At 51.7% G+C, this 14,539-nt stretch overlaps 1 protein-coding gene across 1 annotated transcript in view; it reads right to left on the bottom strand.

Annotated features, from left to right (window-relative positions):
- Positions 1-12,648, bottom strand: part of LOC144610191 (rab11 family-interacting protein 1-like) — a 42,717-nt gene extending 30,069 nt beyond the window's left edge. Inside the window, exons 1-2 of the mRNA XM_078428757.1 lie at positions 12,568-12,648; positions 9,638-10,055 (exon numbers count right to left, since the gene is read on the bottom strand). Coding sequence (XP_078284883.1) covers positions 9,638-9,993 — 356 coding nt within the window. The 5' untranslated portion in view covers positions 9,994-10,055; positions 12,568-12,648. The remainder of the gene's footprint in view (positions 1-9,637; positions 10,056-12,567) is intronic.
- Between the last annotated feature and the right edge of the window lie 1,891 nt (positions 12,649-14,539).

Here is a 14,539-nt window from a genome sequence, read left to right as displayed (position 1 = left end):
CCGTTCCTGCCTTCTCCCCATACCCCCTCACTCCGCTATCCTTAAGAGCTCTATCCAGCTCTCTCTTGAAAGCATCCAACGAACTGGCCTCCACTGCCTTCTGAGGCAGAGAATTCCACACCTTCACCACTCTCTGACTGAAAAAGTTCTTCCTCATCTCCGTTCTAAATGGCCTACCCCTTATTCTTAAACTGTGGCCCCTTGTTCTGGACTCCCCCAACATTGGGAACATGTTTCCTGCCTCTAATGTGTCCAATCCCCTAATTATCTTATATGTTTCAATAAACTCCCACCAGTGGCAATCTCAGTAAAGTAGTTATCATGGTGGATGCAGTCACACACACACACACAACACAGTGAGAAGGTTCCTGACCCAAAATGTCGTCTGTCCATTGCCACCAAAGATACTAGAGGAACAAGATGGACCACTTCGTTGAAATCGCCTATACTGAAGTGTAGTTCGTAAAGGAGCGTAACGTCCGCCATTTTAGTAAACCCCGCCGTTCGCTCTGCCTCTCGCAGTGTAATCAGTGTTTTGGGGGAACAGTATGTGCGATGATGCCATTAAAATGCAGAATATATCTCATCTATCAATTCACAGATTTTTGTTATTTTTCTTTTTAAATGTTTCTGCAAGTTTCTGCCTACTAAAATGGCACCGTGACCTACTACGGTTTTTAGGGTCGAGTGGTCTATCTTGTTCCTCTAGTATCTTTGATTGCCACCACAGATGCTGCCGGACCCACTGAGTTCCTCCAGCACTTTAGTATTTTGCTCAAGGTTCCGGCATCTGCAGTTTCTTGCGTGTCTATTATTTCTTATTAACAATTCATAGAAACTGGTGTGTTTTAGGCATTGCATTAATCAGCTCAGGTATGGGGAGAATACTCCAGCAGTTCAAAAAATAATGGAACCCTCTAACTAACATGCAGTCACGCGGCCTCATCTGAAAGGCAGCCCCCCCCCCCAAAGAAACTTTAGCCCACCTACAGGACAAACAAAAAGTGTGGCTTCTTATGTTTAATTCTCAAGTCTCAACCACAATCTTGAGCCAAGGCCAATATTAGATCAGTCTGAAGAAGGGTCTCGACCCAAAACGTCACCCATTCCTTCTCTCCTGAGATGCTGCCTGACCTGCTGAGTTACTCCAGCATTTTGTGAATAAATACCTTAGTTCATTTAACATTTACGTTCAGAGCAAAGAGGTAATTTGGTGCTAATTATAAATGTTTGCTGGTTCAAGCCCACTGGTAGCACATTCTACGGTAGCTTTGCAAGTCCTCCAAGAAAGATTTTAAACCCCTTGACTATCAGTTCAGACAGAAGCTTAAGTGTCCAATGCCATCAACCAAAAACGGGTCTTAATCTGAAACAAAAGGCACAATGTGCTGGATTAACTCAGCAGGCCGGGCAACATCTCTGGAGAACATGGATAGGTGACGTTTTGGGTCGGGAGCTATAAATAGTTTCTTCCCAGCTGTTATCAGACAACTGAGGCAACGTCTCTGCGACTCAAGAACGGTCCTGATCTGCCATCTACCTCATTGGAGACCCTTGGACTATCTTTAATCGTACTTTACCTTGCACTAAACATTATATCCTTTATCCTGTATCTGTATATGTACACTGTGAATAGCTTGATTGTAATCACGTATAGTCGTTTAGTTGACTGGTTAGCACGCAACAAAAAAGCTTTTCACTCTATCTCGGTACATCTGGCAATTATAAACTAAACTAATAAACCGGATCTCTAGTTCAAAGATAGACACAAAATGCTGGAGTAACTCAGCTTACTGAGGCAGCATCTCTGAAAACAAGGAATGGGTGACGTTTCGGGACTGAAGAAGCGTCTCAACCCAAAACGTCACCCATTCCTTCTCTCCAGAGATGCTGCCTGTCCCGCTGAGTTACTCCAGCATTTTATGTCTATCTTTGGTGTAAACTGGCGTCTGCTGTTCCTTTCTACACACAGATCTCTAGTTCCTTGTTTCAAAGGTTTTCAATCTCTTTGGAAATATTACTTGTGCAAACGCTGACCAATTTCCAAGGTCTACCGTGTGAATGTTGGTGCTATTTTCGATGCCATAAGTGACTAGTTTACTTTTGAGTCGTAAGATGCAAAAGTATTTGAAAGGTCCAAAGGAAAGGAAGGCAGCACTGACAGTTCACGAAGGAACTTTAAACTGTACGTGTAGCAACTCACTGCATGAACAGCTGCTAATTACAAATGTACTAGTTTTTTGACTTTCAGGGAGGTTCCTATTTACAGGTTTGTACTGCGTACAAACATCTAATTTAGACTAACAGGGGATGATAATAATAAGTCTACGTCAGTAATGAATATGCACTTACTAACTAACCTGCGCCAGCCCAGGAGAACCATGCAGAACTGTCCAAACAGAGCCAGACCAAGTGTTTATTTAGAGATACAGCATGGAAAATGGCCCTTCTGTCCATGCCGACCATCGATCACCCATGATTGTACAGCCCTTCTTTATAGCTAACCCCTTGTGATTCAGGCAGCAATCTGGTAAACCTATTCTGCACTCTCTCCAGTCATGGGACAACCAGAATGTCCCACATTTCTCCAGATGCAACCTAACCAAAGTTCTTTAACGTGCAACATGACTTCCTGACTCTTATGCTGAAAGCCTTGACCAATGATGGCAAGCATACCATATGCCTTCGTTACCACTATCTACATGTAGTGCCACTTTCAGAGAGCTAAGGATATGCACTCCAAAGTCCTTCTGTATATCGGTGTTGTTGAAGAACTATTATCCAGCATTAAGGTGCAGTTATCAGGCAACTGAACTGTCTTCTCACCAACTAGAAGGTATTTATTTCACAAAATGCTGGAGTAACTCAGCAGGTCAGGCAGCATCTCAGGAGAGAAGGAATGGGTGACGTTTCGGGTCGAGACCCTTCTTCAGACTGAAGAAGAGTCTCGACCCGAAACGTCACCCATTCCTTCTCTCCTGAGATGCTACCTGACCTGCTCCAGCATTTTGTGAAATAAATACCTCAGATTTGTACCAGCATCTGCAGTTATTTTCTTACATTATCTCACCAACTAGAGAGCTGTCCTGGCCTCCCATCTACCCCCATCAATACTGATCCCTCAGTCAACATCACCAACAGTAGATTTCCCAGAGACAGGTCTCCAGGGGTTGTTGGAGCTTGCCGTTTGCAAATCAGCTGCCAAGCTTTATACCAGTCACCACACTTCCGAGAGTAGTTATGCTATCTGTGAGGTGCTTCCGAGTTTCCTGAAAGGAAGACCAAAGGCACTGTGGTGCTGCCCATCCCCAGTTTCCTGGCTCCACGACTCTGGAATTCACCTTCTCAAAGTAGAACTCAAACAGGCTCCACAAGTCACCAATAAATCCAAGAGCAAAACTTCTGCCCAGAGAGGGACTTGAACGCAAACACTCCTCACCACATACAACCATCGGGTTCAACCGCAGAGACAGGGAGATGTACCCAGAAGATGGATACTCAGAGAGTCAGGCAGCATGTCAGGAGAAAAGGAATAGGTGACGTTTCTGGTCGAGAACCTTAGATCAGACACTGATGTGTACGCACAAAAGATATATACGCACTTCAGAGACACAGGGATAGAAAGAAAGATTAGCAGAGTGCAGGTGCATGGCTCCTTGAAGGTGGAGTCACAGGTACTTAGGGTGGTCAAAAAGGCTCTTGGCACATTGGCCTTCATCAGTCAGAGTATAGAAGTTGGGAGGTCATGTTGCAGTTGGATAAGATGTTGGTGAGGGCGCATTTAGAATATTGTCTTCAGTTCTGGGCACCAGATTATAGGAAAGATATTGTCAAGCTTGAAAGGGTACAGAGAAGATTTATGAGGATGTTGCCAGGACTAGAGGGTGTGAGCTATTGGGAGAGGTTGAGTAGGCTGGGACTCTATTCCTTGGAGCGCAGGAGGATGAGGGGTGATCTTATAAAGGTGTATAAAATCATGAGAGGAATACATCAGGTAGATGCATAGTCTCTTGCCCAGTGTAGGGGAATCAAGGACCAGAGAACATAGGTTTGAGGTGAAGGGGAAAAGATTTAAGAGGAAGCTGAGGGGTAACTTTTTCCACACAAAGGGTGGTGGATGCCAGAGGAGGTAGTTGAGGCAGGGACTATCCCAACATTTAAGAAACAGTTTGACAGGTACTTGGATAGGACAACTTTGGAGGGATATGGACCAAGCGCAGGCAGGTGGGACTAGCGTAGCTGGGACATGTTGGCCAGTGTGGGCAAGTTGGACTGAAGGGCCTGTTTCCACACTGTGTCACTCTACGACAAGAGTGACATAAACAGGAGAGGGAGGAGGCTTTGGGAAGATAAATACTTGTCTGAAGAAGGGTCCCGGCCCAAAATGTCACCTATGCTTTTTCTGCAGAGATGCTGCCTGACCCGCTGAGTTACTCCAGAACTGTGTGTCTATCTTGCATGGGCCTTTTGGACAGGTTTTGTCCCATAAATAACCCCCCCTCTCCCTCCCCCCGCCACTGAACTCCCTCAGTTCCGCACCACTTCAATTCGAATTATTCCACCACTAGTGCCCAACCCCCAAAGATTCTGTAATTCCCCGGCTAAAACCTCTGTTATTAGTCAAGCTTTGCTCAACGTTACATTTTGTGGTCATTTTGACACAACAAAATGGTGCAAGAAAATAACTGCAGATGCTGGTACAAATCGAAGGTATTTATTTCACAAAATGCTGGAGTAACTCAGCGGGTCAGGCAGCATCTCAGGAGAGAAGGAATGGGTGATGTTTCGGGTCGAGACCCTTCTCCAGACAAAATGGTGCAATATCAAACGCAAGATGTGGTCACTGCACTGCTTTTGTTTTGCAATTCACAGTTTCTCTCACCTCCACACATCGGGCTGCCAACTTCCTCACTCCCAAATACGGGACAAGGTGACGTCACCGCCCCGCACCCCACCCCGCAGGCCCGGGCGGCCGCCATTGGTGGAGCGGGAGCACATGGCCGCTGGCTGGGTGAGGTCACGTGGGGCGCGGGGCGGTGACGTCACCTTGTCCTTTATTTGGGAGTGAGGAAGTTGGCAACCCTGCTAATACGGGACAAGGGCGGTCCTGTACGGGACAAACTAATTTAGCCCAAAATACGGGAGGTCCCGGCTAACACGGGACAGTTGGCGACCCTATCCACACCGTCTCCCAGAATACTTGAGCAAAACACAAACTGTTGGAGGACCTTCAGGTGAGGAAGGAGTGGACAGGTGGCATTTTGAGTCAGAACCCTTCTTCAGACTGATTGTGGAAGTGGGGAGAAAGCTGGTGAGGAAAGGTGGGGAGCAGAGCAAAGCCTAGCAAGTGAGAGCTGGATACAGCCTAAAATGGTCGATGTTCCCATCGCCACAGTATGATTCATCCCATCTACTGTCCGAGTCACAACATTGTCAGCCTTAACCCAGATCCCCAGCTTTCAAACTAATTAGGTCAGCTACCAAACTTTGTAATTTGTACATTACAGCTGGCTGAACTATTACTAAAAATAAATATACACCAAGAGAAAAGTGTGCAACTTCCTGTTAGTTCGTATTTACTTCCCTTAATGTGGCCTTCTGCACCATTGACCTTTGCAATATTAGACCTTTACTAATGCAGAATAAATAATTTGGACATCCTGCCCATAAGCTGGAGAAATTCAAATACGCAAATGGGTTTTAATGTGTGCAAATAGTGCCCAACGTTTCGTTGATAACAGATCTAAGACCGTATAAAAAGCTACGAAACTTCTGATGTTGTAATCTTGAGCAAAAACAAGTGCTGGAGGAACTCAGAGGGTCCAACAGCATTGGGGAAGGAATGGGCAGTCAACTTTTTGGGTCGGAACCTTCTTAAGACTTGCGGGTTTGAAAGGTCCCTACCAGAAACATCTTCTCTCCATTTCTTCCAAATATGCTGCCCAACAGAATTATTATCCCTCCACTCCCTGCACGGTAGCGCAGCGGTAGAGTTGCTGCTTTACAGCGAATGCAGCGCCAGAGACACAGGTTCGATCCTGACTACGGGTGCTGCACTGTAAGGAGTTTGTACGTTCTCCCCGTGACCTGCGTGGGTTTTCTCCGAGATCTTCGGTTTCCTCCCACACTCCAAAAGACGTACAGGTATGTAGGTTAATTGGCTGGGTAAATGTAAAAATTGTCCCTAGTGGGTGTAGGATAGTGTTAATGTACGGGGATCACTGGGCGGCACGGACTTGGAGGGCCGAAAAGGCCTGTTTCCGGCTGTAGATATATGATATGATATGATATGATATCCATGTGCCTATCCAATAGTCTTTAAATGCCTCTATTGTATCTACCTTCACCACCAGTCCAGACAGCAAGTTCCAAGCACCCCACACCCACTGTGTAAAGAACATGTCCCACACACCCCCCCCCCCCCCCTTTCAAACTTAAACCGCTCCTCCTCTTTCACCTTAAAGATATATAGACAATAGGTGCAGGAGTAGGCCATTCGGCCCTTCGAGCCAGCACCGCCATTCAATGTGATTATGGCTGATCATTCTCAATCAGTACCCTGTTCCTGCCTTCTCCCCATACCCTCTCACTCCGCTATCCTTAAGAGCTCTATCTAGCTCTCTCTTGAATGCATTCAGAGAATTGGCCTCCACTGCCTTCTGAGGCAGAGAATTCCAGAGATTCCAGAGATTCACAACTCTCTGACTGAAAAAGTTTTTCCTCATCTCCGTTCTAAATGGCCTACCCCTTATTCTTAAACTGTGGCCCCTTGTTCTGGACTCGCCCAACAATGGGAACATGTTTCCTGCCTCTAACGTGTCCAACCCCTTAATAATCTTATACATTTCGATAAGATCCCCTCTCACCCTTCTAAATTCCAGTGTATACAAGCCTATATGGTCACAAGGTCATAAGTGATAGGAGCAGAATTAGGCCATTCGGGCCATCGAGTCTACTCTGCTATTCAATCATGGCTGCTCTATCTCTCTCTCCTAACCCCATTCTCCTGCCTTCTCCCCATAACCCCCGACACCCAAAGATTTGCCCTCAAGATTATTATTTTTCCATACCTGGAGAAAAGGTTCTGACTGTTCCCCCTATCTATGCTTCTCGTTATTTTATATACTTCTTCCAGGTCTCTCGCAAGCTCTGGAATTCCAGAGATAATAATCCAAATCTACCCAACCTCTCCCTGCAGCTGATACCACAAATCCATTCCTTTGTTCCTCCAGCACTTTGTTTAGCTAAGTGCATTATGTACAAGGCAGAACAAAAAAAGTGGAACACTTCCCTCATCTCTAGCTTTTCCTCCAAGCAACACAACATCCCAACTGGGAAAAGTATTGTTGGATGAGGTCTTCATCATTACTGAGTTGGAACATGTGACAATAAATTGGTCTTGAAATCTTGAACTCCCCCTCCAACTGCAGTGGGAGTCATTTCACCGGGTGGGTGTGTGGAACGAGCTGCCAGATGAAGTAGTCCCGGCAGATACAATAACAACATCTGCGAGATATTTGGACGGATGCATGGATAGGAAATTCCCTGCCACAGGAGGCAGTGGAGGCCAATTCACTGGATGTTTTCAAGAGAGAGTTAGATTTAGCTCTCAGGGCTAACGCAATCAAGGAATATGGGGAGAAAGCAGGAACAGGATTTTGGATGATCGGCCATGATCATATTGAATGGCAGTGCTGGCTCGAAGGGCCAAATGGCCTACTCCTGCACCTATTTTCTATGTTTCTAAAGTTTTAGAGGGAATGGTCCAAATGCAGGCAGGTGGGACTGGCCCAGATGTAGCATCTTTGTTGGTGTGGACGAGTTGGGCTGAGGTTTCCACGCTGTATTACTAAGTCTACAGTAATTAGTCTTAGTAATGGCTACTATTAAGTCAGTACTAGTGACCACTGCACTTCACTGCCACCTTCAAGGACAATTTGAAGAAGGTCAATAAATGTCGATCTTTCCTACAAAGTGCGTATTCCAAAACAAGATGTGTATTTAGGAAGTGCGGATGTTGAAAATGATCGGTTTGATGTTTATTTTCGAACAGAATACACTGCAAATTGACAACCTTTCCCCCACCAGCCCTAACACACCACAGCAGACAGCGTTCAGCTGACTGAGAGAATCTACAGAGCCAGCCGACAGTCTCCCACCACCAATTACGAGTGATAGACCAAGGATTGATCAACATTTTGAGCTGCTAACAACTATTTTATGTATCTCAAAGAGAATGAGGTTGCAAGTTTGACAAAATAACATCTATTAGTCACCAACCACCGTAAAGTATGGAACCCCAGCTGTTGAGACCCGCAGTTAAAATGTATTTTCTCACCTTATGGTAATGGCAGATCAGGCTCCTAATGAGAACAACATTTTAAAACTGCTTCCGTAGACTTAACATTTCATCCTAGCCCTAGAACAACATACAGAGCTGGCTGCAGGCATACACGCCTTGCAGATAGACACAAAGTGCCCCAGTAACTCAATGGATCAGGCAGCATCTCAGTTTAGTTTTAGAGATACAGTGCGGAAACAGGCCCTTCGACCCACCGGGTCCACACAAATTATTTTCTTACAAACAGTCCAGTATTGTATTACATTGAAGATAAGACACAAAGTGCCAGAGTAACTCAGTGGGCTTGGCAGCATCTCTGGAGAAAAGGAATGGGTCTGATGAGGGGTCTCGACCCAAAACGTTACCTCTTCAATAGACAATAGGTGCAGGAGGAGGCCATTCGGCCCCTCGAGCCAGCACCACCATTCAATGTGATCATGGCTGATCATTCTCAATCAGTACCCCGTTCCTGCCTTCTCCCCATACCCTCTGACTCCTCTATCCTTAGATGCCTTTCCTCTTGTGTAGAGATGCTGCCTGCCCCACTGAGTTACTCCAGCATATTCTTGCTATTGGGGCGTGCAGCATAGGTTTACTAGGTTAATTCCCGGAATGGCGGGAATGTCATATGTTGAAAGACTGGAGCGACTAGGCTTGTATACACTGGAATTTAGAAGGATGAGAGGGGATCTTATCAAAACATAAAAGATTATTAAGAGGTTGGACACGTTAGAGGCAGGAAACATGTTCCCAATGTTGGGGGAGTCCAGAACAAGGGGCCACAGTTTAAGAATAAGGGGTAGGCCATTTATAATGGAGATGAGGGAAAACCTTTTCAGTCAGAGAGTTGTGAATCTGTGGAATTTTCTGCCTCAGAAGGCAGTGGAGGCCAATTCTCTGAATGTATTCAAGAGAGAGCTAGATAGAGCTCTTAAGGATAGCGGAGTCAGGGGGTATGGGGAGAAGGCAGGAACGGGGTACTGATTGAAAATGATCAGCCATGATCACATTGAATGGCCGTTGGTACAGGCTCGAAGGGCCGAATGGCCTCCTCCTGCACCTATTGTCTATTGAGCCAGCACCACCATTCAATGTGATCATGGCTGATCATTCTCAATCAGTACCCCGTTCCTGCCCTCTCCCCATACCCCCTGACTCCTCTATCCTCAAGTGTAGAGATGCTGCCTGCCCCACTGAGTTACTCCAGCATATTGTATTTGTCTATCTTCAGTGGATACCAGCAGTTCATTCCTACACAGAGTATTATTACCACGACTTAGGTGAAGAGTTGCTTACCCCTCTTTGCTCTTGGTCTTGATATGGTACAGGTCCCTCAGGTCTATCACAGCTTGGCCCAGGAACTTGTCCAAACCCACCAGGGCCCGGTGGGTGACGATAAGGTAGAGGGTAGTGCCCTTGTCTGCGCTGCCCTGTTGCAGCAGCGGCGGCAGCTCGAACTCGGCCTCCTCCCTCCACAGCGGCTCACGGCTCTTCTCGGCCACCGAGCTGGAGAACTTCTCCTTGCCCAGTTGCATGATGACAAAGGCGTCGTTGGTGCCGTCCCGGCCCTTGGCTCTCAGCCCCCGGGCTCTGAGCACCACGACCTGGACGTGTGTAGGGAACCATCGCTGGCTCTGCCCCAACAACGACATGCCGGCCCGCTCGGAGCCTGAGGTCGGCAACACCAGGCAGGCAGGCAGGAGAACAAGGCTGCCTGCACCGTCCGACAGCAACAGGGACAGGGACAACAGCAGCAACAGAGACAGGGACACAGGGACGGGGAGACAGGGACGGGGAGACAGGGACGGGGAGACAGGGACGGGGAGACAGGGACGGGGAGACAGGGACGGGGAGACAGGGACGGGAGACAGGGACGGGGAGACAGAGAGAGAAACGAGAGGTCCCAGTTAATGTGACCAGAAACAGCAACAACAGAAACAGCAACAACAGAAACAGCAACAACAGAAACAGCAACAACAGAAACAGTGTCTGAGTTACTGTAACAACTTGTATCCGTGAGAGTAACTCTGGTCGCGTTACTCCGCCCTCCCCCCGCACCTCCTCCCGCACCGCCTCCCTCACAACACAAGGGCACAAGTGATGGGAACAGAATTAGGCCGAATTAGGCCGTTCGGCCCATCGGGTCTACCCCGCCATGGCTGATCTATCTCTCCCTCCCAACCCCACTCTCCTGCCTTTTCTCTCTCCCCCCCTCTCCCTCTCTCCCCCCTTCTCCCCTCTCTCCCTCCTCCCCCCTCTCTCTCCCCTCTCTCTCCCCCCTCTCTCCCTCCCTCTCTCCCTCCCCTCCCCTCTCCCCTCTCCCCCCTCCCCTCCTCCCCCCTCCTCTCTCCCCCCTCCCTCCCCCCTCCTCTCTCCCCCCCTCCCTCCCCCTCCCTCCTTCCCCCTCCCTCCTCTCCCCCTCCCTCCCCCTCCCCTCCCCCTCCTCTCCCTCTCCCCCCTCCTCCCCACCCCCTCTCCTCCCTCCCCCCCACCCCCTCTCCTCCCTCCCCCCCACCCCCTCTCCTCCCTCTCCCCCTCCTCCCTCCCCCTCCTCCCTCCCCCCACCCCCTCTCCTCCCTCCCCCCACCCCCTCTCCTCCCTCCCCCCACCCCCTCTCCTCCCTCCCACCCCCTCTCCTCTCTCTCCCTCTCTCCCCCCTCTCCCTCTCTCCTCCCTCTCTCCCCCTCCCTCCCCCTACTCTCCCCCTCCCTCCCCCTCCCCCTACTCTCCCCCTCCCCCCCACTCTCCCCTCCCTCTCCCCTCCCTCTCCCCTCCCCCTCCCCTCCCTCTCCCCTCCCCCTCCCCTCCCTCTCCCCCTCCCCTCCCTCTCCCCTTCCCCTCTCTCCCCTCCCCCTCCCCCTCCCCTCTCTCTCCCCCCTCCCTCCCCCCCTTCTCCTCCCTCCCCCCCTTCACCTCCCTCCCCCCTCTCTTCCCTCCCCCCTCTCTTCCCTCCCCCCTCTCTCCCCCTCCCCCCTCTCTCCCCCTCCCCCCTCTCTCCCCCTCCCCCCTTCTCCCCTACTCTCCCCCCCCACTCTCCCCTGTCCCCCCCCTCTCTCCCCTGTCCCCCCCCTCTCTCCCCTGTCCCCCCCTCTCTCCCCTGTCCCCCCCTCTCTCCCCTGTCCCCCCCCTCTCTCCCCTGTCCCCCCCCTCTCTCCCCTGTCCCCCCCCCTCTCTCCCCTGTCCCCCCCCCCTCTCTCCCCTGTCCCCCCCCTCTCTCCCCCTCCCCCCTCTCTCCCCCTCCCCCCTCTCTCCCCCTCCCCCCTTCTCCCCTACTCTCCCCCCTTCTCCCCTACTCTCCCCCCCTCTCTCCCCTGTCCCCCCCCTCTCTCCCCTGTCCCCCCCCCTCTCTCCCCTGTCCCCCCCCCTCTCTCCCCCCCCCCTCTCTCCCCCTCCCCCCTCTCTCCCCCTCCCCCCTCTCTCCCCCTCCCCCCTTCTCCCCTACTCTCCCCCCTTCTCCCCTACTCTCCCCCCCTCTCTCCCCTGTCCCCCCCCTCTCTCCCCTGTCCCCCCCCCTCTCTCCCCTGTCCCCCCCCCTCTCTCCCCTGTCCCCCCCCTCTCTCCCCTGTCCCCCCCCTCTCTCCCCCTCCCCCCTCTCTCCCCCTCCCCCCTCTCTCCCCCTCCCCCCTTCTCCCCTACTCTCCCCCCCCACTCTCCCCTGTCCCCCCCCTCTCTCCCCTGTCCCCCCCCTCTCTCCCCTGTCCCCCCCCTCTCTCCCCTGTCCCCCCCCTCTCTCCCCTGTCCCCCCCCTCTCTCCCCTCTCCCCCCCCACTCTCCCCTGTCCCCCCCCTCTCTCCCCTGTCCCCCCCCTCTCTCCCCTGTCCCCCCCTCTCTCCCCTGTCCCCCCCCTCTCTCCCCTGTCCCCCCCCTCTCTCCCCTGTCCCCCCCCTCTCTCCCCTGTCCCCCCCCTCTCTCCCCTGTCCCCCCCCTCTCTCCCCTGTCCCCCCTGTCCCCCCCCTCTCTCCCTGTCCCCCCCCCTCTCTCCCCTGTCCCCCCCCCTGTCCCCCCCCCTGTCCCCCCCCCTCTCTCCCCTGTCCCCCCCCCTGTCCCCCCCCTCTCTCCCCTGTCCCCCCCCTCTCTCCCCTGTCCCCCCCCTCTCTCCCCTGTCCCCCCCCTCTCTCCCCTGTCCCCCCTGTCCCCCCCCTCTCTCCCCTGTCCCCCCCCCTCTCTCCCCTGTCCCCCCCCCTGTCCCCCCCCTCTCTCCCCTGTCCCCCCCCTCTCTCTCCTACCTGTGTCGGGGAGTGTGGTGCTGGTCTGGAGTCTGGTGCTGGGGCCGCTGGAGCGCCTCTCCTCTGGGCGCCCCCCCTCCCCGCAGCTCCCGCCCCTTCACCGCCCCCGCCAGGCCATTGGCCTAGCCTCCCGTCCATCACACGAGAGGGGGGCGGGTCCCGCCTGACGCGGCCCCCCCATTGGTCCAGCCTCCCGTCCATCACACGAGAGGGGGGCGGGTCCCGCCTGCCTATAGGACGCCCATTTGCGCCGCCGCCAGCCCGTCACAAAGCCCCCCCTCTGATTGCATCGTTCACCTGTCCGTCTGGATAAGTCCCGCCCAGTCGAGGATGGGAGCGGGACATAGACACAAAGTGCAGGAAGAACTCAGTGGGGCAGGCAGCATCTGTGGAGGGAAATAGACAGATGATGCTTTGTGACCTTTCTTCAGACTGATGAAGAAGGCTCCCAAAGCAGATGGGTCCCCTAACAATAGACAATAGGTGCAGGAGGAGGCCATTCGGCCCTTCGAGCCTGTACGCACCGCCATTCAATGTGATCATGGCTGATCATTCTCAATCAGTACCCCGTTCCTGCCTTCTTCCCATACCCCCTGACTCCGCTATCCTTAAGAGCTCTATCTAGCTCTCTCTTGAATACTGGAGGGGTGGAGAGGTGGAGGAGGGGGGGAGGGGTAGAGAGAGATGGATAGGAGAGGTGGACACAGAGTGCTGGAGTAACTCAGTGGGTCAGGCAGCATCTCTGGAGAACATGGATAGGTGACGTTTCACAGAGTGCTGGAGTAACTCAGCGGGTCAGGCAGCATCTGTGGAGAGAAGAAATAGGTGATGTTTCAGTTTGAGACCCTTCTTCGGACAAAGATTCAGGGGGGAGGAAATCTAGAGATGTGGAAGGGTATGGTGTGAAAAGGACAGATCAAAGCTGACGTTGTTTAAGGAAATGTAGAATGGTAAGATAGACACAAAAAGCTGGTGTAACTCAGCGGGTCAGGCAGCATCTCTGGAGAAAAGGAATAGGTGATGTTTCGGGTCGAGACCCTTCTTGAGACTTCAATATTCATACAGTTGGAGTGAAAGCTGCCCAAGCGAAATATGAGGTGCTATTCCACCAATTTGCGTTGGGCCTCACTCTGACAGTGGAGGAGGCCCAGGACAGAAAGGTCAGTGTGGGAATGGGAGGGCGAGTTCAAGTGTTTAGCAACCAGGAGATCGCGTAGGCCCAGGCACAGGTCCCCTTGTTGTGTGGCAGAGGCTGGTCCCATGGACAATGTCGTTGGCTATATTCGATTTGGTGATAGGACATCTTGGAGATGGGACATCTTTGCTGAGTTCATCCAGTACTGTCTTCCAGGCAACATTCCATATTCCTTGTTCTATGTGTCTACGCCTTAACACTTCTGTCTGTGGTTTTCAGGTGAAGGGCGGGATGGAGCCACAGTGTAGACAAAGGTATCGGGGGAGAGTGGACCTCAATCTAAGTTCAGATCAGATTTTACTGAAGGATAGTGTGAGTCCGAGGGGCTGAATGAATTCCCCCAGTTCACCATCGTCTCCATCTTGTCCCACGCTGGTCATTCCTCCATCTCCCTGCTCATGTCCAGCTAAAGGTACAGAAGCTTGAAAGCGCACGCCACCAGATACAGGAACAGCTTCTGAACTATCCATCCATGAGCTAGGGTTCAATTCACCTCTTCCCCGTTGAGGAGTTTGGATGTTGTCTAAGGAACTCTGTATCTTGGTTAGCACATATCAAAAGCTTTTCACTGTACCTCGGTACACGTGACAATAAACTCAACTAAACTGAACGAAACCTTCCATGGTTCTTAAGACTGAGCCGATCATGTCTCCTAATCTGAGGAAAGACATTCTTGCCATAGAGGGAGGACAGAGAAGGTTCACCAGATTGATTCCTGGGATGGCAGGACTTTCATATGAAGAAAGACTGGATAGACTCGGCTTGTACTCGCTGGAA

The sequence above is a fragment of the Rhinoraja longicauda genome, chromosome 36 (genome assembly GCF_053455715.1).
Source record: "Rhinoraja longicauda isolate Sanriku21f chromosome 36, sRhiLon1.1, whole genome shotgun sequence".
Taxonomy (NCBI): domain Eukaryota; kingdom Metazoa; phylum Chordata; class Chondrichthyes; order Rajiformes; family Arhynchobatidae; genus Rhinoraja; species Rhinoraja longicauda.
This window is presented reverse-complemented; position numbering and strand designations above follow the sequence as displayed.